The 21,400-nt window shown below is 60.4% G+C and overlaps 3 protein-coding genes across 3 annotated transcripts in view; 2 read left to right on the top strand and 1 right to left on the bottom strand.

Annotated features, from left to right (window-relative positions):
- Window positions 1-13,702, top strand: part of SHANK1 (SH3 and multiple ankyrin repeat domains 1) — a 56,797-nt gene extending 43,095 nt beyond the window's left edge. The window contains 3 exon segments of the mRNA XM_084906286.1: window positions 2,975-3,071; window positions 5,113-8,299; window positions 11,334-13,702. Coding sequence (XP_084762412.1) covers window positions 2,975-3,071; window positions 5,113-8,299; window positions 11,334-12,048 — 3,999 coding nt within the window. The 3' untranslated portion in view covers window positions 12,049-13,702.
- Window positions 1-21,400, top strand: part of LOC311633470 (kallikrein-5-like) — a 176,453-nt gene that overhangs the window by 138,259 nt on the left and 16,794 nt on the right. The window lies entirely within an intron of this gene.
- The window catches only part of LOC311633892 (uncharacterized protein C19orf81), a gene marked incomplete at both ends in the record, with an annotated part of 16,316 nt that continues 9,777 nt past the window's right edge, over window positions 14,862-21,400 (bottom strand). Inside the window, 4 exons of the mRNA XM_084906898.1 lie at window positions 14,862-15,057; window positions 15,950-16,089; window positions 17,948-18,068; window positions 18,165-18,237. Of these exons, the coding sequence (XP_084763024.1) occupies window positions 14,862-15,057; window positions 15,950-16,089; window positions 17,948-18,068; window positions 18,165-18,237 (530 nt within the window). The remainder of the gene's footprint in view (window positions 15,058-15,949; window positions 16,090-17,947; window positions 18,069-18,164; window positions 18,238-21,400) is intronic.

Raw genomic sequence — 21,400 nt, 5'->3', positions numbered from 1 at the left:
CCAGAAATGGCCCCCTTCACTTCCTCTCTCTTTCTTCACCTCTCTCTCTCCATCTCTCTCTCTCTCTCTCTCTCTCTCTCTCTCTCTCTCTCTCTCTCTCTCCACCTATCTCTCTCTCTCTCTCTCTCTCTCTCTCTCTCTCTCTCTCTCTCTCTCTTCACCTCTCTCTCTCCATCTCTCTCCCTCTCTCTCTCTTTCTCTCTCTTCACCTATCTCTCTCTCTCTCTCTCTCTCTCTCCCCCCCCTCCATCTCTCTCTCTCTCTCTCTCTCACACACACACACACACAGCACCACCCCACACTCTCCTCCTTTGCGGGGTTCGGCTCCCTGATGCCACACAGAGCATTCTGAGCTGCAGGACAGGATGTTCGGCGGAAGCTTAGGGAGAAAGACTTCAGGAGGATGTCTGAGGAAAACATGCAGCCAAGTCCAGAAGAGTTGGCAGCTGAGAACCCTGCTCAGAGGAGATGAGAACTGGGGAGACCAGTCAAAGCAGGCACGCCTTCAGGGGCACAGAACTGGCGTCTGGCCTTCAGGCTGCCCCCTACCTGTGAGCGTGTGTCACTTCCATTCAGTCCTTCATTCTGCAAATATATATTTTTAAAATATATTTTATTGACTTTTTTTTTACAGAGAGGAAGGGAGAGGGATAGAGAGTTAGAAACATCAATCAGCTGCCTCCTGCACACCCCCTACTGGGGATCAAGCCCACAAGCCAGGCATGTGCCCCTGCTAGAATCGAATCTGGGACCCTTCAGTCCACAGGCCGATACTCTATTCACTGAGCCACACTGGCTAGGGCTACAAATATTTCTTGAGCACCTACTTTGTGCTAGGCCTGCTGCTGGGCCTTGGGGGTGTAGGAGTGATCCAGCCAAGCATCCCTTAGGAAATTTACATCTTGTGGGGGAGAAGGGAGTTGTGGAATTACAAACAACAGTGCCGGATGTTGGGTCTTTCTTAGTCACTTGTCCATTTGACGTGAGCTGTAGAGTGTCAGGCCCTGTGTGGGGACTGGGGACCCACCATGGAACCAGAATAACAAAGTCACTATCCTCAAGAAATTATCCATTACTCTTTTTTTTTTTTTTTTTTTAATTTCAGAGAGGAAGGGAGAGGGAGAGGAAATAGAAACATCAATGATGAGAGATAATTATTGATTGGCTGCCTCCTACACGCCCCCCACTGGGGATCAAGCCCACAACCTGGGCACATGCCCTGAATGGGAATTGAACCCTGAGCTCCTGGTTCAAAGGTCAGCACTCAACCACTGAGCCATGCTGGCTGAGCAGTTATCCATGACATTTAAAAATATATATTTTTAAATTGATTTCAGAGAGGAAAAGAGAGGGAGAGAGAGAGAGATAGAAACATCAATGATTGCAGAGAATCACCAATTGGCTGCCTCCTACACACCCTTCCCCCCCCAGTGGGGATTGAGCCTGAAACTGGAGCATGTTTCCTGACGGGAATTGAACTGTGGTTGATAGGTCAACCCTCAACCACTGAGCCACACCGGCCAGGCTTCTCCGTGACTTTCATGGGCCTTTAGCAACTTTGCCTTCTGAGTCCCTACCTTCTAAAAAAAAATCTGTATTTTATGATTGTGTTGATACCATGATGAATATTCATACAGGGCATCAGAGTCTGGGTCCCCTATAGTCGGAGCCTGATGTGGGGATTCTTATGCCAACTAAGTGGGGGGGGGGCCTAGTGGGCTTCAGGGGATGGCAGAATTGGTCCCCACTGGAGTGCGCCTCAGCCTGACAAACCCCTCCCCCCCCCCCCCACACACACACACAGCTCTGGAGTGTGACCTGCCTGGGGCGTTGATCCTGCCTTGGACCTCCGTGTCAGTCAGTCGCTGGCTGCAGGTGGCTCCCACAGGTGGGGGCACGTAACCACTTGGGCAGGTCCTCCCTGTGGGGGAGGGCGATTCTTCAGAGCCAAAAGCACATGACCCAGCCGCTGGGGGTGGGCCAAGGGGATCTGGGTCAGCTGGTAATTCAGACCCCCTTCTCCCCGAGGTGGGGAGGTGTGACTGTAGGGTTTTAAGCAGGGCAATAGCAGGACCTGAGTTACTTTTTAAAATACTTTTTTAAAAATTGATTTCAGAGAGGGAGAGAGAAACATCGATGAAAGGGGATCATTGGTTGGCTGCCTCCTGCACGCCCCATGCTGGGGGTCGAGTCCACAAACCATCATCACCTCCTGGTTCACAGGTCGATGCTCAACCACTGAATCAGCTGGGCCTGAATTGCTTTTTGAAAAGATCCCTCTGCCCTAGTTGGTGTGGCTCAGTGGGTAGAGCATCGGCCTGCAGACAGAAGGGTCCCAGGTTCCATTGGGGCAAGGGCCTGTACCTTGGTTGCAGGCTCCTTCCAGGCCCAGACAGAGGCAACCAATCGATGTTTCTCTCACACTTTGTCTTTCCCTCTCTCTGTCTTTCCCTCTCTCTTCCACTCTCCCTAAAAAACAATAGAAAAATATCCTCAGTGAGGATTAACGACAACAGAAAGACCCCTCAGGCCCTTGTGTGGAAAGCAGACCAGAGGGTTTGGGGGGTAGAGAGGACAAGGGAAGAGGCTACTGCCTCAGGATGCTGGTGACTTGGACCTGGGTGGTGGCTGCAGGAATGGAGAAAAGGACCCGGATTAGTGTGGGATCCCTGGGAAACAGAGCACACAGGGTTGACAAAAAAAATAAATAAATAAAATAAAAAAATCTCCCTTTTGCTTTCTCTCTCTCCATTGCCTGGACTCGGAAACCTTTCTGTCCACAACAATTCCCTTCCACCTCCTGCAGGCCCCGCCCCCTCCCTACAGGCCCCGCCCCTCTATCCAGGCCCCGCCCCCTTCCTGCCAAGGCCCCGGAGCAGGGATCGGGGCTGGCCGGGAAGGAGCCTGCATCTTCCTTGCGCTGACTCTTCTTTGCTATCTTTTCTCTCTCTCCTCCCCGACTGCCACCTCAAAGTCGAGCTTCGATCCCCACCACCGCTCGCAGCCGAGCTATGAACGGCCTTCCTACCTGCCTGCAGGACCTGGGCTCATGCTCCGGCAAAAATCTATTGGTATGTCACCGCCACCGCCACCGCCACCGGGAGCGTGGGTGCCAGGGATGCAGGCAGGGGCAGGGGAGCCTGCAAGGGTGGCGTTCTCAGCAGAAACGGGGGGCCGCCGGGACGTGTTCTCTTTCACGTCCACACGCGAGCACAGTTCCGTGGCGCCGGGCAGACCTGGGTGTGGATCCTGGCCCTTGTCCCTCCCAGCTGTGTGACCTGGGCAGGTGGCTCTCCTTCTCTGGGCCGAGGGCTCTGCACCTGGAAAATGGGGACATGGCTGCCCCAGCCCAGATGCAGAATGTCGTCCCCACCACAGACCCGGGTTCCTTCTCTCTTATACTTGGCTTCATTCATTCATTCATTCATTCATTCATTCTACATTTGTTTATTGAGCACTACCATATGCCAGGTTAGACTTGGGGGGGGGGGATATGTCAGAGAAGAAAACAGACTGAGCCCATGATAGAAAGACAGACAACATACTAAAAGGATAAGAAACAAGAAAGTGATACCGTCTGTTAAAGGTGGTAAGTGCTATGAAAAACCAGAAAACGTAGAGTATGATAAGAGAGGTCACAAGTGCCGGTGGGGGTGGGTTCGGGCTAAAACATGAAGGTGAAGCCAGGAGCCATGGAGGTACCCAGTGGGAAGACCTTCCAGGCAGCAGGCACAGCCTGTGCAAAGGCCCTGGGGTAGGACCGAGCTGCCATTGGCTAAGGCAGCAGAGACCAGGGGCAGGAGGAGGTCAGGAGCTCGGTGAGGGGCCCACTGAGTCTGAGATGCCGGTGAGACGCAAAGCGGGTGCGGCATTCAGATCTGGGAGCCAGGAGCTCAGGAGAGAGCCATTGGGCCTGAGACAAAGGTGGGAGTTTTAAGCTGAGAAGTAATGAATGGAGCCGCTGGGACTCTGGTCAAGGGAGAGAGAGAGAGTAGCCAGAGGCTTGGAGGAGAGCATCAAAGACAGCCCTGACAGGCGAGAAGCCGGCCAAAGACTTCACTCCTCCACTCTTCTCCGAGTCGTCCGCGTAATTGCGTCTAGCTCTTCCTGAGCTTCCAGCTTGGTCTCTCATCTGTGAGATCTACCTACCTCTCATCATTTACCTAATGCCACCCACCCAAAATCCACCCAGCACCGCACCCCTGCCAAACATCCCCCTCTCTTGTTTGTTTATTTTATGTGTGTCACGTCACCTGTCAATTCCTAGTTATTATTTTTGTCCACATGCTGTTATGTGTGTGCCGTTTGAGGTCCTCGATGGCAGAGACACCTTTATTTTTTTCATCTTTGTATTTTTTAAATTAAATCTTTATTGTCGAAAGTCTTACATATGTCCCCTCCTTTCCCCCAGGGACCCCTTCTAGCCCCCTTCCCACCCCCTCCCTCCACCCCAGGCCTTCACCACCCTGTTGCTCTGTGTCCTTGGGTTATGCATATATGCATACAAGGTCTTTGGTTGATCTCTGCCCACCCACCCACCCACCCACCCCCGCCTGCCCTCTGAGATTCCGCCAGCAGCTCCCTCTTAGACAGTAGCTTCATCGTGAGCAGTTCTGACTGTGAAACCCCAGGTTTGAAGTGCTCGCTGCATCTCTTTTCTGCCTTTGCATGAAAAAGAAATCTATCACTAGTGCACATCAAGCCACTTTCGCTCACCTCACACCAAGCTACGGCTACCACCACCAGCCTGTACCGTACCGTGTGGCTGTGTGAATCACAAACGGCGCCCTCTCCTGGCCTGGGGTGGAAGTGCAGCTGAGTTTCACCCCAGCTCCCTTTGCCCCCTTTGCTGTCGGGCGGTGCACGCGCTGTGTTACTGCATCCTGCATCGAGCTGGTTTGGATGCGCCGTAGCTGGAGGAGCTCTGGGCGAATCCTTGGGAAGGTCTCCCATGTATGGGCGCCATCATCATCATCATCAACATCATCAACAACATCGTTATTATGATCCCTTTCCCGAGGATGTGGCTCCGCGGAATGGGGGGGAGGGGAGGGGGGAGAACAGGGAGACCCCCCCCCCCGTCCCATCCCTGCCTCCTCCGTGTCTCCCCAGGGGCTGCGGAGGACGACAGGCCTTACCTAGCGCCCCCGAGCATGAAGTTCAGCCGCAGCCTGTCCGTGCCCGGCTCGGAGGACATCCCCCCGCCCCCCACCACGTCCCCGCCAGAGCCCCCCTACAGCACGCCGCCCGCCCCCTCCATCTCGGGCCGCCTCACGCCCTCCCCCCGCTTCAACCCCAGCTCCGGCGGCGCCCTCCCCGCCTCCTCCCCGGCCTCCTTCGACGGGCCCTCGCCTCCGGACACCCGCCTGGGCGGCCGGGGGGAGAAGGGCCTGTACCACGGCGCGGCCCTGCCCCCGGCCCTGCACCACCCGCCGCACCACCACCACCACCACGCGCCGCCGCCGCAGCCGCACCACCACCACGCGCACCCCCCGCACCCGCCCGAGATGGAGACGGGCGGCTCCCCCGACGACCCCCCGCCCCGCCTGGCCCTGGGGCCGCAGCCCAGCCTGCGCGGCTGGCGGGGCGGCGGGCCCAGCCCCACGCCGGGCGCCGCGTCCCCTTCGCACCACGGCGGCGGCGGCGCGGGAGGCGCGGGCGGCCCCTCGCAGGCCCCGGCGCTGCGCTACTTCCAGCTGCCGCCGCGCGCCGCCAGCGCCGCCATGTACGTGCCCGCGCGCTCGGGCCGCGGCCGCAAGGGCCCGCTGGTCAAGCAGACCAAGGTGGAGGGCGAGCCGCACAAGGGCGGCCTCCCGCCCGCGCCCTCGCCCGCGCCCGCCTCGCCCGCGTCCCCGCAGCCGCCGCCGCCCGCCGCGGCCGCCGCGCCGTCGGAGAAGAACTCCATCCCCATCCCCACCATCATCATCAAGGCGCCGTCCACCAGCAGCAGCGGCCGCAGCAGCCAGGGCAGCAGCACCGAGGCCGAGCCGCCGCCGCCGCAGCAGCAGCAGCAGCCGCAGGCGCAGCAGCCGGGCCCCGAGGGCGCGGGCGGCTCCTCCTCCTCCTCCGCGCCCGGCGGCTCCTCCGCGCCGCCCGCGCCGCCGTCCCCGACGCCCGCGCCCGCGCCCGCCTCGCCCAGCGGCCCGGCCACCCTGGACTTCACCAGCCAGTTCGGGGCGGCCCTGGTGGGGGCGGCGCGGCGCGAGGGCGGCTGGCAGAGCGAGGCCCGCCGGCGCTCCACGCTCTTCCTCTCCACCGACGCGGGCGACGAGGAGGGCGGCGGCGACGGCGCGCTGGGCTCGGGCGCGCCCCCGGGCCCGCGGCTGCGCCACTCCAAGTCCATCGACGAGGGCATGTTCTCCGCCGAGCCCTACCTCCGCCTGGAGGCCGGCGGCGGCGGCGGCTACGGGGGCTACGGCGCCGCCGGCCGCGCCTACGGGAGCAGCGGGGGCAGCAGCGCCTTCACCAGCTTCCTGCCGCCGCCGCGGCCCCTGGTGCATCCGCTCACCGGCAAGGCCCTGGACCCCTCCTCCCCGCTCGGCCTGGCGCTGGCGGCCCGCGAGAGGGCGCTCAAGGAGTCGTCCGAGGGCGGGGGCGCCCCGCAGCCGCCCGCCCGGCCCCCGTCGCCCCGCTACGAGGTCCCGCCGCCCGCCACCCCGCACCACCACCACTCGCCCCTCGCCCACCACCACCACCACGAGCCGGTGCTGCGCCTCTGGGGCGCCGCCCCCCCGGACCCCGCGCGCCGGGAGCTGGGGTACCGGGCGGGGCTGGGCGGCCCCGAGAAGCCGCTCACCGCCAGCCCGCCCGCCGCGCGGCGCTCGCTGCTGCACCGCCTGCCGCCCACGGCGTCGGGGGTCGGGCCGCTCCTGCTGCAGCTGGGCCCGGAGCCCCCCGCGCCGCTCCCCGGCGGCGTGAGCAAGGCCTGGCGGGCCGGGGCCGCCGACGAGCCCGAGCGGCTGCCCTTGCACGTGCGGTTCCTGGAGAACTGCCAGCCGCGGGCCGGGGGCGCGGGGGGCCGGGGTCCCCCCGCGGAGGACGGCCCGGGGGGGATCGCCGCGCCGCCCAGCCCGCGCCGCTCCGTGGCCCCGGCCTCGCCCACCTCCCCGCGCGGCGGCGGCGGCGGCGAGGAGAACGGGCTCCCCCTGCTGGTCCTGCCGCCGCCCGCCCCCTCCGTGGACGTGGAGGACGGCGAGTTCCTGTTCGCCGAGCCGCTGCCGCCGCCGCTGGAGTTCTCCAACAGCTTCGAGAAGCCCGAGTCGCCGCTCACGCCGGGGCCCCCGCACCCCCTGCCGGACCCCCCGACCCCGACCACCCCGTTGCCCCCCGCCGCCGCCGCGGCCCCCGGCGCCGCCGCCCCGCCCACCCTGGACTCCACCGCCTCCAGCCTCACCTCCTACGACAGCGAGGTGGCCACGCTGACCCAGGGCGCGCCCGCGGCCCCGGGGGACACCCCCGCGCCCGGCCCGCCCGCCCCCGCCGCCGCCCCGGCCGCCCCCGCGCCCCAGCCCGGCCCGGACCCCCCGCCCGGCACGGACTCCGGCATCGAGGAGGTGGACAGCCGGAGCAGCAGCGACCACCCGCTGGAGACCATCAGCAGCGCGTCCACGCTCAGCAGCCTGTCGGCCGAGGGCGGCGGCAGCGCGGGCGGCGGCGGGGGCCCTGGGACCGGGGTGGCCGCCGGGCCGGAGCTGCTGGACACCTACGTGGCCTACCTGGACGGCCAGGCCTTCGGGGGGAGCGGCCCCGCCGGCCCCCCGTACCCCATGACTCCGTCTAAGCTCCGCGGCAGCCGGGCTCTGGGGGCCGGCGGCGGGGGCCTGCGCCCCGGCCCCGGCGGGGGGCTCCGCGACCCCGTCACCCCCACGAGCCCCACCGTCTCCGTGACCGGGGCCGGGACGGACGGGCTGTTGGCCCTGAGCGGCTGTTCGGGACCCTCGGCGGCGGGTGTGACGGGGGGTCCGGTGGCCGTGGAGCCGGACGGGCCGCCGGTGGTGCCCCTGTCGTCGTCCGCGTCGTCGCTGCCGCGGAAGCTGCTGCCCTGGGAGGAGGGCCCGGGCCCGCCGCCGCCGCCGCTGCCCGGGCCCCTGGCCCCCGCGCAGGCCTCCGCCCTGGCCACCGTGAAAGCCAGCATCATCAGCGAACTCAGCTCCAAGCTCCAGCAGTTCGGGGGCTCCTCCTCCTCGGCGGCGGGGGGCGCCCTGCCCTGGGCCCGGGCCGGCAGCGGCGGGAGCACGGACAGCCACCACGGGGGAGCCAGCTACGCCCCCGAGAGGACCTCCTCCCTGCAGCGGCAGAGGTGAGCGGGGGCTGCGGGTCGGTTGGCGAGGAAGCCAGAGGGGGGCCGGGGCTGGGGGTCCCAGAGTCCGCCTTCCCCGGAGCCCTGTAAGATCCCAGGGGGTAGGAAGAAATCAGGAGCCGGGCTGGCTCCGCGACATTTGCCCTTAAAGAAGCATGCTTCCCCTTTATCTCAGTAGCGTCTGTGGTCTCCTCCCATCACCATGACAACCCACAGCCCATGAACCAAAAGAGTTACCAACAAAGGAGATTTAAAAAAATAAAAATTATATATATATATTATTGATTTTGTACAGAGAGGAAGGGAGAGAGATAGTTAGAAATATCGATGAGAGAGTCATCGATCAGCTGCCTCTTGCACACCCCCTACTGGGGATATGCCCGCAACCAAGGTACATGCCCTTGACCGGAACCATGCCCTTGACCGGAACCGAACCCGAGACCTTTCAGTCCCCAAGCTGATGCTCTATCCATTGAGCTAAACCGGTTTCGGCTAAAAAAAATATATATATATATATATATATATATATATATATATATATATATATATATATATATATATTATTGATTTTTTTTTAAAACTTGAGATTTTTTCTTTTTTCTTTTTTTTTAATATATTTTATTGATTTTGTACAGATAGGAAGGGAGAGAGATAGAGAATTAGAAACATCGATGAGAGAGAGTCATCGATCAGCTGCCTCTTGCACACCCCCTACTGGGGATATGCCCGCAACCAAGGTACATGCCCTTGACCGGAATCGAACCCGGGACCCTTCAGTCCCCAAGCCGACGCTCTATCCATTGAGCCAAACCGGTTTCGGCTGATTTTTTTTTTTTTTAACAGAGAGGAAAGGAGAAGGATAGAGTTAGAAACATCGATGAGAGAGAAACATCAGCTGCCTCCTGCACGCCCCCTACTGGGGATGTGCCCATAACCAAGGTACATGACCTTGACCGGAATCGAACCTGGGACCCTTCAGTCCACAGGCCGACGCTCTATCCACTGAGCCAAACCCATCAGGGCAACCAAGGAGATTGGAGCACAAACTTGCAGATGTCTGTGTCCTTCTCGGGTTGTCAGTTCTGGAGATCGCTGAAATCAGCCAGTCCCTTGAGCCCTCTGGAGGGGAGAGGGGTGGGGGTGGGGAGCTCAAGACCAGATGCGTTAGGGCACCGCGGTTAGGTGTGTGGTCCTGGAGTCAGCCCTGCGCTTTCTAACTGGGTGGCCGTAGGCAAAGGAATCACCATAGCATAAGGTGACCAGACGTCCCGCTTTGGGCGGGACAGTCCCAATTTAAAAATCGGGACTGTCCCGCCAAAAGCGGGACGTCTGGTCACCTTACCATAGCACCCACCTAAAAGGCCTGCAGAGGCCATTGGGATAACCTGAGCTGGAGGAGGGGCGGGGCCTCTTACAAACACCCAGCAAGCACAGATGGGGAATGACCCCCCCCCCCCCATGGTGCCTATGTGTTCCAAAGCAGCTGGCCAGCCGGGATCGCCAAGTTCAAGTTCACTCTAGTCTTAGGGAAAGTAGAGTCACATTCCTGATTTAGACACCCCAGAGAATGAAGCGAGGTTTTGTGTGTTTTTTTAAATTCCCTGCCCATCTGTGGAGTTCACTCTAATTGTTTGAAGGTCTGATGTCTTTTGAACGTGGCTTTATCAGGCCATTGAGGATTCTTTAAAAATATCTATATCTATATCTATCTATCTATTTATATAGATAGATAGATATAAATATAGATATGTAGATATATTATTGATTTTTTTACAGAGAGGAAGGGAGAGAGAGTTAGAAACATCAATGAGAGAGAAACATCCATCAGCTGCCTCCTGCACACCTCCTCCTGGGGATGTGCCCACAACGAAGGTACATACCCTTGACCGAGATCAAACCCAGGACATTTCAGTCCGCAGTTCTATCCACTGAGCCAAACTGGTTAGGGCCCATTGAGGATGCTTAAGTATTTTGGATAGAGAAAAGGATGCTTAATGTAGGCGACGGCTGAACTGATTATTTACCACCTACTAGGTGCTGGGTGCCCTTATGGGTGAGAGGGCGCCCCCCAGTGGACAGGACAGGCAAAGTGTTGCCCTCAGAGCTCACAGCCTAATGAGACAGAGGGAGAGGCCAGACGGCAAAATAACTGCAGTTTGGGGGGCTGGGGGGGGGGGGGGGCATGCAATAAGGGGATTGTTAGAGAAGATCCCTCAAGAGCAAGAGGAGAAGAGACTGGAGGAGGGGGGAGGGAAGCAAACTCAAAGCTACTTGGGGGAACATCGAGCTAGGCAGAGGGAACAGCCAGTTCAAACCCCCTGAGGCTGGACTGTTCCGGAGGGAGCTAAAGGGATGAGGGGAACCTTTTCCTCCCCTCGTTTCTTCTCTCTTTCATCTCCCTCTCCTCATCTCTCTCTCTTTCTCTGTTCCCCGCCCCCCTCCATCTCTCTCTCCCCCCAACGCTCACCTTCTTTTTGTTCCTCTCCCACCGTCTCCCTGTCTTCCACTCCGCTGTGACTGGCCATAACCCAAAAGGCAGTATAGAATAGTGGTTAAGAGCTCAGACTTCGGTGCCATCTAACCGGGCTCTGCCACTTCCTGGCTGTGTGTCCTTAGGCAAGTTCCTTAACCTCTCTGTGCCGACGACAATAAACAGCAACCCGCATCGGGGCGGCCGTGGGGGGTGCTCAATTGAGATGCGATGCGCAAAGCACGTAGAACAATGCCTGGCACACGTGAGCATCAGTAAGTGGTGGACATGATGATTATTATCACTTAATGTCTCTTTTTCTTTCATCTCTCTCGACTGTCACCCTCTCCCTGTCCTCTCATTTCTCTCTTCCCTCCATCTCTGTCCTGACATCCATCTTCCCCCCGCCCCCAACTCGCTCCTTCTCTCTCTTCTCTATCTCTTGACCCCGCCCCTATGTCTTCCTTCCTTCCTCTCTCCCTCCATCTGGACCTGTTCCTCTTTCTCACCTGCCCTCACCCCCCACCCCCTGCCCTCCACCCCGCCCCCCTTGTCACATTCCAGACTGTCCGAAGACTCCCAGTCCTCGCTCCTCACCAAACCCGTGAGCAGCCTGTTTCAGAACTGGCCCAAAACGCCCCTGCCGCCGCTGCCCACGGGGACCGGGGTCCCCTCCGCCGCCGCCGCGGCCCCGGGGGCCACCTCGCCCTCGGCCTCCTCCTCCGCGTCCGCCCGCCACCTCCAGGGCGTGGAGTTCGAGATGCGGCCGCCCCTGCTCCGCCGGGCGCCCAGCCCCTCGCTCCTGCCCGCGTCGGAGCACAAGGTCAGCCCTGCGCCGCGGCCCTCGTCCCTGCCCATCCTGCCTTCCGGACCCCTCTACCCGGGCCTCTTTGACATCCGAAGCTCTCCCACCGGAGGGGCCGGGGGCTCGGCCGACCCCTTCGCCCCGGTCTTCGTGCCGCCGCACCCGGGGATGTCCGGGGGCCTCGGGGGAGCCCTGACCGGGGCCTCCCGCTCCCTCTCGCCGACCCGCCTGCTTTCGCTGCCCCCGGACAAGCCTTTCGGCGCCAAGCCCCTGGGCTTCTGGACCAAGTTCGACGTGGCCGACTGGCTGGAGTGGCTGGGCCTGGCCGAGCACCGGGCCCGCTTCCTGGACCACGAGATCGACGGCTCCCACCTGCCCGCCCTGACCAAGGAGGACTACGTGGACCTGGGCGTGACCCGCGTGGGCCACCGTATGAACATCGACCGGGCTCTCAAATTCTTCCTGGAGAGGTGATGGCTGGCCCGGACGGACCGGCCCGTCCGCGGAACCCTGGGGCCCGCCGGCCTCCGGACTTCTGACCCCTGACCGTTATTCTCTCCCCGGGCCAGGGGCCTTGCTACAACTGTGCCCTGCCCCCATCTCCCGAGGCTGGAGGTCACCTGGTGGCCTGATTCCAGCCAGACATTTGCACCTCGCCGGAGGGGGCAGCTAACGGGACTGTGTGTGCAGCTGGGAGCCGAGGGGGCGGGCACGGAAGAGACCGGAGGGGGAAGGAGGAGGAGGGAAGCGTCGATTCCGGGGAGGGGGGACTGACAGCCATAGAGGGCCAGCCCCGAGCCTGACTGGGTGGGGGGGAGGGTCGTCCCCCAGGCCGCAGGGGAAGGGGGTGCCCTTAGATTCCACCACCTGCCACCCCTCCAACAACCAATCCTTCCCCCCTTCTCCAGGCCCCTCCGTTCTCCCCGCCTTCCCCTCCCTCAGCACACACAGCGGCCCCCCCACCCAGCCTCTTGCACGCCCCTTTGCACGCCTGCTTGCCTCTCCCCGCTCCCTGGGCTACAATTTTGCACAAATTTGCCCCCTCGCCGTCTTGCACACGCCGCCGCCTTTGCTTCTGGCCTGCGAGGCCTCAGCTCTGCTCCCCTCGCGCTCATCGCCCCGCGCTTGCACGCTTACGCCCCATGCACCTCCTCCTGGGAACCTCCGGGCCCTTGCTGCAGACACACTTGGGACACCCGCCTCCTTCCTCCCCCCCCCCCCCCCACGCTCACAGGCTCCGTGCACACGCCGATTCTCTGGAATCCCCTTCTTCCGTTCAGCCCTTGCACACTCGCCGTCCGTCCGTCCGTCCGTCCGTCCGGCGCGTCTCTCCGGACACGCTCCCCTCCGATTTCTTTAAGCACTTTGCCCTCTTATTCTGGAACCCGACATCCTTCCCCTGCCCGCCGCCGCCTGCCACGTGACGCCGACCACGCCCCCTCGTTGCCCCGCCCCTCGTTGCCCCGCCCCCTCGCCCTGTCACTTCCATCGCGTGGCTTCCCGGGGACTGTTTCTCTCTCCATGCTCATTCCTCTCCTCCCTGCCGGGCTCCCGCGCTCTCGCCCCTTCCTTCCTCTTCGTCATCTTTGTCCATCCCCATCGCCTCTTTTGTGGACCGCCTCGCACACGCATTCTTGCACATGCATCCTCCCGCACTTCCGTCCCGGAAGCCCCTCTCTGTTCCTTCAGGATGCCCCCCCGCACACCGGCTTTGCTGCGCTCTCATTCCTGAGTTTCGACTCGTTCTTGTCAGCTCCTGGGCCACGCCCTCCATCTCCCTCTGGGGAACACTTGCCTTTTGCACACGGGCCCCCCTCCACACTCCCGGGCCCCCCTCCACACTCCCGGGGCCCCCTCCACACCCGGGCCTGTCTGACCGCTTCCTGTCCCGGCGGCGGCCGTGTGTTCTGTCCCGGGAAGGAACCGCTCCGCAGCCTCCTCTCGCTGCCCGTTCTCTCCCGTCTCCACGCGCTTCTCCCTCTCCGGCCCGAGAGGATCCCGTCCTGCTCCCCCCGCGTCCCCTCCCGGCTGAAGGCTGTGCCCTCTGGCGCAGGCTCCCTCCCCGCGCTCCTCCCAGTCTGTCGTTCCCGGCCGTCTGCCTTTCCATTTTGCACGAAGACCGTCGTGTCCTCCCCCCTCCCCGCCCCCCAACCCTCCAGTCTCTCCGAGAAACTGCCCCCTCCGGCATGGCTGTCCCTCCCAGCACGCCCCTCCCCCCTCTGTTCCTGGGGCTTGGGAATGTTAAACCCCTTCCCCTGGGAAGCCCCCTCCCCTCTGTGGGTAAAGGGGGGAGGGCATCGCCCTCAGGTCCCCCATGTTCAGCTGCCAAAGAAGGGAGCGCCCCCTCCTTCCCCCAAGCCCATTCCCCCTCTGCCGCCCCCACCCCCGAGGGGGGGGCTCCGTCCACGGGGGGAGGGTGCTTGCAGCCCTCTCCCCTCACCACGTCAGGGATCTGCGGGGAACCTTGCGGGAGGGTCCTGGGAGGGGGGAGGGGCGGCGAGGAGGGGGTGGAGGCGGCGCTGGGCCCCTCCCCGCCCCCTCCCCCTTGTCGGATGCCCCCCGTCCGCAGGGGGCCTGCGCGGCGCCCGTCTATCAAGGGCTTGTTCATTCTGGATGGGTGCCGCGGGGTTGGGGAGGGAGTAGGGGGTGGGGAGGGGGGAGGAGAGGTAGGGGTGGGAGGGGGAAGGGTCTGGATGGGGCTGCAGCGCGGGAGGAGAGGAGAGACAAAGCAAAAAGTTACAATATCAAAAGAAAATACAAGGAAAAACAAAACCCTAGGACACACAAAAAAATCCAGAAAAAAACAAACAAACAAAAACCTGAAATAAAAGCCCGGAGAATTGTCTTCCAAGGGGGGTGGGAGGAGGAGGAAGAGGGGGGCGGGGCTGGACGTCCGCTTCTCGCCGAGCGTGGGGTCGGGACGCGGGCCTCAGTCCATCATCCCTCAGGGCCCTGGGACCCAGGCGTCCGTTTGCAGGGACGGGGCGGGGAGGGGGGGGAGACTAGGAAGGTGGGATCCTATTATGGGGGTTCGACCCTTCCCCCCTCATCATCTCCCCTGGCTACCCAACAAGATTTTGCAGAGAGAAATGGCTTTTGTACCAGGTCATTCTTTATAATTAAACTCACAGTATCCACCCCCTCGAGCCGGCCCCGCCTCCTTCGTGGGGAGGACACGCCCCCTTTCCTCGTGGGCCGGGGTGGGGGTGGGGGGAGGGGGGGTCCGGGTGAATAGCCTGAACCGGCCAGGCGGTGCGCATGCGCGGCCAGAGCCCGCCCCCCAGCTGTCAGTCTTCCTCGGTGGGATCCGCCCCCAGAGCCTCGAGCATGCGCCGTCGGACCAGCGAGCGGCGGAGGTGCAGGCGGTAGTCGCTCAGCAGCAGCTCGTCGTGGCGCAGCAGCGGGTGCGCCGACCCGCGGAGGCGGAGCCCCGAGCGCAGCAGGCGCGAGCGGGTCTGGAAGTCCGAGACGGTGATGAGCCACCTGAGAGGGGCCGGGCCGGGGGGAGAGGGGCCGGGGTGGAGACGGCCAGTGATCGCTGGTGCTCCCGGCCCCGCCTTGGATTGTCGTGGTGTCCCTGCCGGGTCCCTGTGCGTTTACCCACTCCGGTTCCTCAACCAGCCCCGCCCCCCGCCCCCGTCCCGAAACACCTCCCCAGCCCTGCCCTTCGGCCCTCACTGGGTCATTCTAGGCCCCGTCCTCCCTCTCAGCCTGGATTTCGTCCTCTAAGCGCGGTCTGTCGAGGCTGTTCGCTTTCAAACCGCCGCTCCCTGGCCAGACCTTCACCCAGCAGTTCTAGGCCCCGCCCCCTCTTCCGTCCAAGCCCCGCCTGTCAGTGTGGCTCTTAGGCGGGGGCTTCCATCTGTCCCTCCTGGACCCGCCCCCAGCCACACGCCAATCACTCTGGGCCCCGCCCCTGCACTGCGCTCAGTCCAGGCCCCGCCCCTGCAATGCGCTCAGTCCAGGCCCTGTCCCCACGTCTCCATCTGGCCTGTCCTGTTCATCCATCACCTGAGCGATTCAAAATCCCTTCACTTCAACTCCCGCCTTCTCTCTGATCTCACCTGGCCCTGCCCCTTGACCGCGCACATCACGCTTGGCTCCCTTCCCTGCTCCCATCAAACTCTTCATCATCTCGCCTTACATAAACTCTGTTCTTCTCCAGATGCTCCAGGCCCCGCCCTCCCTCACCTTAACTTCCCGGACCCGCCCTCAGCCCCTTGGACCCCGCCCCACCCCCTCCAAGTAGGCCCCGCCCCTCCAAGCAGGCCCCACCCTCCAAGCCCCGCCCCCATCTCAAGTCACCCAGGGTCTGCTCCTCCAGCTCCCTCTGTCTAGGCCCTGCCCTGCCTCTCCAGGCCCACCGCGGGCTCACCGGTTCCTGCGCCCCGCGGTCCCACAGATGACGTTCATGTTCTCAAAGCGGATGCTGCTCACGCAGCCGCTCTCCATGGCCCCCGGTAGTTCAGCCTCCAGCGCCTCCAGCACCTCTAGGTGGGTAAGGTCCTGCTCAGGCTGGGGGAGTCAGAGAGCGAGCCTCAGCCTGTGACACCGGGTACATTCCGGGTTCAGAAGTCCCACCCCCAACCCCCCAAACCCTACTTGCAGAACTTGCCAGAGTCCCAGGTGGCATTCCAGGGGCAAGGATCACACCTGATCACAGGGTCCCATCCTTCTCTCGACAGAGTGGGGTTCAAGGTCATTCTCCAAAATACCAATTCTCACCAACTGATTGGTCAGAAGTCACCAATGGGGCCCACTTGACCAATCTACCGAAAACCTCCCCAGCAGCCTGCACTGGATAGCAAGCTTTCAGCAGCTCTTGAAGATTTTCGCAAAGATTTAAGTCACACACTTTCCCTCTCAGATTCATACAGATGTGTGCACCAGTGGGGTTCCTCAGCCTGGCCTACGCCCTCTTGCAATCGGGGACCCCTGGGGAGATGCCGGACTGCCGGTTCTGGGCCCGATCCCCATAGTAGTGCACAAAGCAGCAGGCGGCTGGGAAGAGGTCTAGCCCAGTGGGGCTCTGCCAGCTCCCGCTCATCCCCGCCCACTGCTCCGCTCCGTAGCGCTGCCGGAGGCAGAAGAGGCTCCTGCCGCCACAGCTGTGCTGGCAGCTATGAGCTGGGCAGCATCTGGCGCCCATCCATTAGCTTAGTGGCGCTCCCGCTGTGGGAGTGCACTGACCACCAGAGGGCAGCTCCTGCGTTGAGTGTCTCCCCCTGGTGGTCAGTGCACGTCATAGCGACCAGTCAACCAGTCATTCGGTCACTTAGGCTTTTATATATATAGATTAGATCAGCAGTCACCAAGGGTGGTCCCCGGGCTGCTGGTGGTACGTGAGGTCCCAAAGGTTGGTAACCACAGGATTCGATGTTCAGTTGTCAAAGAACTAAGGGTCATCGGGAGTTTTAACTTCCTGTGAGTCTATTTAATGATCAGAAGCACACATTAATCATGATCACATTTTCAGCATGACAGTACCAAGAAATGTCATCGTCATAGCATATAAAATTTTAGAGGAACTAAAAGGAAGTCATAAAATTGGTCTCCAGGAAGGCAAGCTTTGGGGGTTGGGGGAAGGAAGGAGATCCCACGTTCAAAACCATAAAGAAGAGGAACAACGGGATGGAGATTTGTTGCTAAAGTGAGGACAGCAGACCTTGGCTGGGGTGAAGTCACCCAGACCGCTGAGGGAGGGCCTCTGAGCGGCACCTGACAATGGGGATGTCCACTAACGCCCAGTCTTCTCACTCAGCTCCTGCCCGAGTGAGACCCTGATAGTTATCTGTGACCGAGGTCAGGGCTGCCAAAGGATCTGTACACTGAATCACCAGTTCCCGGGATCTACTAAAAACATGAGCCTTTTCGTAGGTGTTTGCTATGTCTGTAAACTTTACGGAATTTCAGAGTAGATGGACTAACAGTGGCCGGCAAACCGTGGCTCTCGAGCCACATGCGGCTCCTTGGCCCCTTGAGTGTGGCTCTTCCACAAAATACCACGGCCTGGGCGAGTCTATTTGGAAGAAGTGGCGTTAGAAGAAGTTGAAGTTTAAAAAATGTGGCTCTCCAGAGAAATTTCAATCGCTGCCCTATTGGTACTTGGCTCTGTGGACTAATGAGTTTGCCGACCACTGGGCGGGCAGATTCCCTTTGTCCTCAGTCTCCCCCCTCTCTGCCCCTCGTCCTCCCCTTCCCCCGTCCCTCTGGGATCAGCAGTGATCCATTTGCCAATAGACCCAAAATTCACAGTCAATTTTCAGCAACCTGTGCTGGTGCCAAGCCCGCAGCTGGTAAACCCAGAGCCTGGCTCTGTGCCTGTGCCCTTTCCACCACCCCACTCAGGGCCGCAGGGGGAGGGGCCACTCACCGAGGCCTCCATGCACAGGCAGAGGGGCTCGGCGGTGGGGGGCATGAGGAACTTCCGGATGCACGGGAGCTCTCGGTCCAGACTTTCATATTCTGCTATGACCTGGCGCAGGTACTGCTTCCTGGGGAGAGAGCCCATGGGCAGCCGTGAGTTCCAAGGCCGGGGGTCGCTGTCCAGGGTGCTGATGTCGGAAATCAGGGGGCCAGGGGCGACTCACGAGTATTTGTTGGGCCGGCACAGGCTCCAAGCCTGGTTCTCTTCCGAGGCCTCGAGGTCTGCACGGAGGGCCCCTGGAATCAGAGAACCCAGCTTCCCTGAGCGCTCCTCGCGTGCGATGAAGCCTCCTGATTGGAACTTGACTGGCCCTACTACACAACCCCATGGCGGCTCACTGGACCTTCATGGCCAGTGGCCAGCCGCCTCGCATTTTCCTCTTCCTCTGCAATCCTCAAGTTCTACCTGCACGTGATTTTTCACAGAGAGGAAGGGAGAGAGCTAGAGAGCTAGAAACATCGATGAGAAACATCGACCAGCTGCCTCCTGCACACCCCCTACAGGGGATGTGCCCACAACCAATGTACATGCCCTTGACAGGAATCGAACCTGGGACCTTTCAGTCGGCAGAACGATGCTCTATCCACTGAGCCAAACTGGTTTCGGCTACCCACGGTTTTAACAACCAGTTCGCAAAACTCAGCCATGGGCTCCTGTGAGCCGGCACTGGCTGCCTCCAGCGCTGAGCTGTCACCACGGTGCTCCTGGTGCTCTCTGACTTCGGGGCTCTGCTCCCCGTCCTCCCACCCCCTGCATGTTCCCACAGAGCAGCGGAGGGGATTGTACGTCCCAGCATCCCATGCTCACAACCATCAGCGGCTTCCTCTCGCCTTCAGGGTCCACCCCAGACCTCCCAATCTGACAAGATCCCCTTTGAGAAGCGCCTGCCCTGCGTGTGGTCACTCCTGCTGACCTCTCTGACCATCCCCCTCCATCCCTCCAACACAAGAGTCTCCTTCTCCGTCCACTTAGTAACTCCATGGTTACTGCCCCTTTTCAAGAGCCAAGCATGCTCACAAGTGCTTCCCATGGCGTCCGCACGACAGCTTTCTGGGACAGTGGAGTTTAGCAAATGATGGAACGGAAGCACAAGAGAGGCCAAGTGGCCTGCCCAAGGTCACAGAGCCCAAAGCGCTAGGATCAGGATAAAAATCTAGGTGTCGGTGCCAAAACCGGTTTGGCTCAGTGGATAGAGCCTCGGCCTGCAAACTAAAGGGTCCCGGGTTCGATTCCAGTCAAGGGCACATGCCTGGGTTGCTGGTTTGATCCCCAGTGCGGGGGGGGGGGGGGGGGGGAGGGCGCGAGCAGGAGGCAGCTGATCAATGATTCTTTCTCATCATTGATGTTTCTATCTCTCTCCCCCTCTCCCTTCCTCTTTGAAACCAATAAAAATATATTTAAAAGTAAAAACTAGATAGATGCTAAGACCCCAGTCCTAGAGATTCAGGTTAAATTGGATCTGAAGTGCAATTAGGTATAGGTTTTTATTGATTTTTTTACAGAGAGGAAGGGAGAGAGAGAGAGAGCTAGAAATGTCGATGAGAGAGAAACATAGATCAGCTGCCTCTTGCACACCCCGTACCGGGGATGTGCCAGCAACCAAGGTATATTCCCTTGACCGGAATTGAACCAGGGATCTTTAAGTCCGCAGACCGACGCTCTACCGCTGAGCCAAACCGGTTTTGGCTAGGTATAGGTTTTTAAAATACTCTTCCACCTGGTGGTTGAGCTGACTAAATAATTGTGATCATTTCATTCCTTCTGCCAGCAGTTGAGATCAGCGTGCTCAGTGAAATATGGACCGTTTGGGAGTTCTGAAGACGAAGGCCCTGGAAGTGATGCCTGGGACTGCGCAGCCGTCCTGTGACCACGAGGTTAGCTGGCGTGCACAGGGACTCTATCCCTGACCAAAACGCATGGAAATGGACACAGCTCTCCGTGGCATCATTGAGCTGCTGACTCAACCAAGCCCGCCCCACCTGGGTGCTTCATTTTGGGTGAGGTAATGACTTTCTTATTCTTTTTTAAATATATATATATATATTATTGATTTTTTTTTTTACAGAGAGGAAGAGAGAGGGATAGAGAGTTAGAAACATCGATCAGCTGCCTCTTGCACACCCCCTATTGGGGATGTGCCCACAACCAAGGTACATGCCCTTGACCAGAATCGAACCTGGGACCTTTCAGCCTGCGGCCGACGCTCTATCCACTGAGCCAAACCTGTTTCGGCATGACTTTCTTATTCTTTACACTAAGTCTCATTTTCTATTGCCTGCTAGGCCCGTGGTCGGCAGACTCATTAGTCAACCGAGCCAAATATCAACAGTACAACCACTGAAATTCCTTTGGAGAGCCCAATTTTTTTAAACTTAAACTTCTTCTAATGCCACTTCTAAGTAGACTTGGCCAGTCCATGGTATTTTGTGGAAGAGCCACACTCAAGGGGCCAAAGAGCCGCATGTGGCTCAGGAGCCGTGGTTTGCCGGCCACGGCCCTGAACCCAGAACATTGGCCAGGGAACTGCAGAGGCTCATGGGAAATGTAGTGTGAGGTCCAAAGAGTACTGGTCGACCTAAGAGTCTGTGTGGCTCTCTCTTGGGAAGGCCAGTGACTCCCTGGAGGCCATACCACAGGCCGAGTCTACCACTCAATACATGAAGAAAATTCCCACGCTACCCCCCACCTACACACACACCCACACACACACACACACACACACACCCACACACACGCACGCACACGCTTACAGACAGACCCAGCTTAGTATACCTGATTCCCTGTGCATGCTGGGGGTGCCCAGGGTGGAGGAGCTCAGAGGCTCCCCCTCTTGCTGTATCCTGGGAAGGCGGGTGGGGGGTGTCTCAGGAGGGTGGGAAGAACTGCTGTGACCGAGCCACCCATCCCAGCTCCTTCTCGTCCTTCCTTTCTCCTCTTCCTTTGTGACCCTCTGGAGCACACTCAGGGCAGGAGAACGGGCGGGCTGAGACCACGCGAAGATCCTGCTGCCCCTGACCTTGGGGGGCAACTCGGGGGCCCAGGTCCTTCTCTCCCACCTCCCTGCTGCTTCCCCTGGCTCTCGCTGTTTCCTGGAGTCTCTCCTCTCATCCCTCTCTCTCCCTCTCTCTCCTTCATTCTCCCCCCACCTCTCTGGCCCCCTCCCCCTCTCCCTCTCTCCCAATTTGGTTTCCCTATCTCCTAATCTCTCTCTCCATCTCTCGTCCACACTTGCCCTTGATTTCTTGGGTACCTTCCTCCTCATTTCTCTCCCCCTTCCTGGTTCCATCTTCCCCGTCGCTTCCTTTATCAATTTCCCCAACATCGCCCCCGGCCCCCGTCCTCCCCTCTATTTATACGTAGTCGCCTGCTCTTCTCTGACCCCCTCTCCCTCTCCCTGTC

The sequence above is a fragment of the Pipistrellus hanaki genome (genome assembly GCF_964339955.1).
Source record: "Pipistrellus hanaki genome assembly, chromosome: 15".
In the NCBI taxonomy this organism is placed as follows: Eukaryota; Metazoa; Chordata; class Mammalia; order Chiroptera; family Vespertilionidae; genus Pipistrellus; species Pipistrellus hanaki.
Note: the sequence above shows the minus strand (reverse complement) of the source record. Positions and strands in the feature narration are given on the sequence as shown.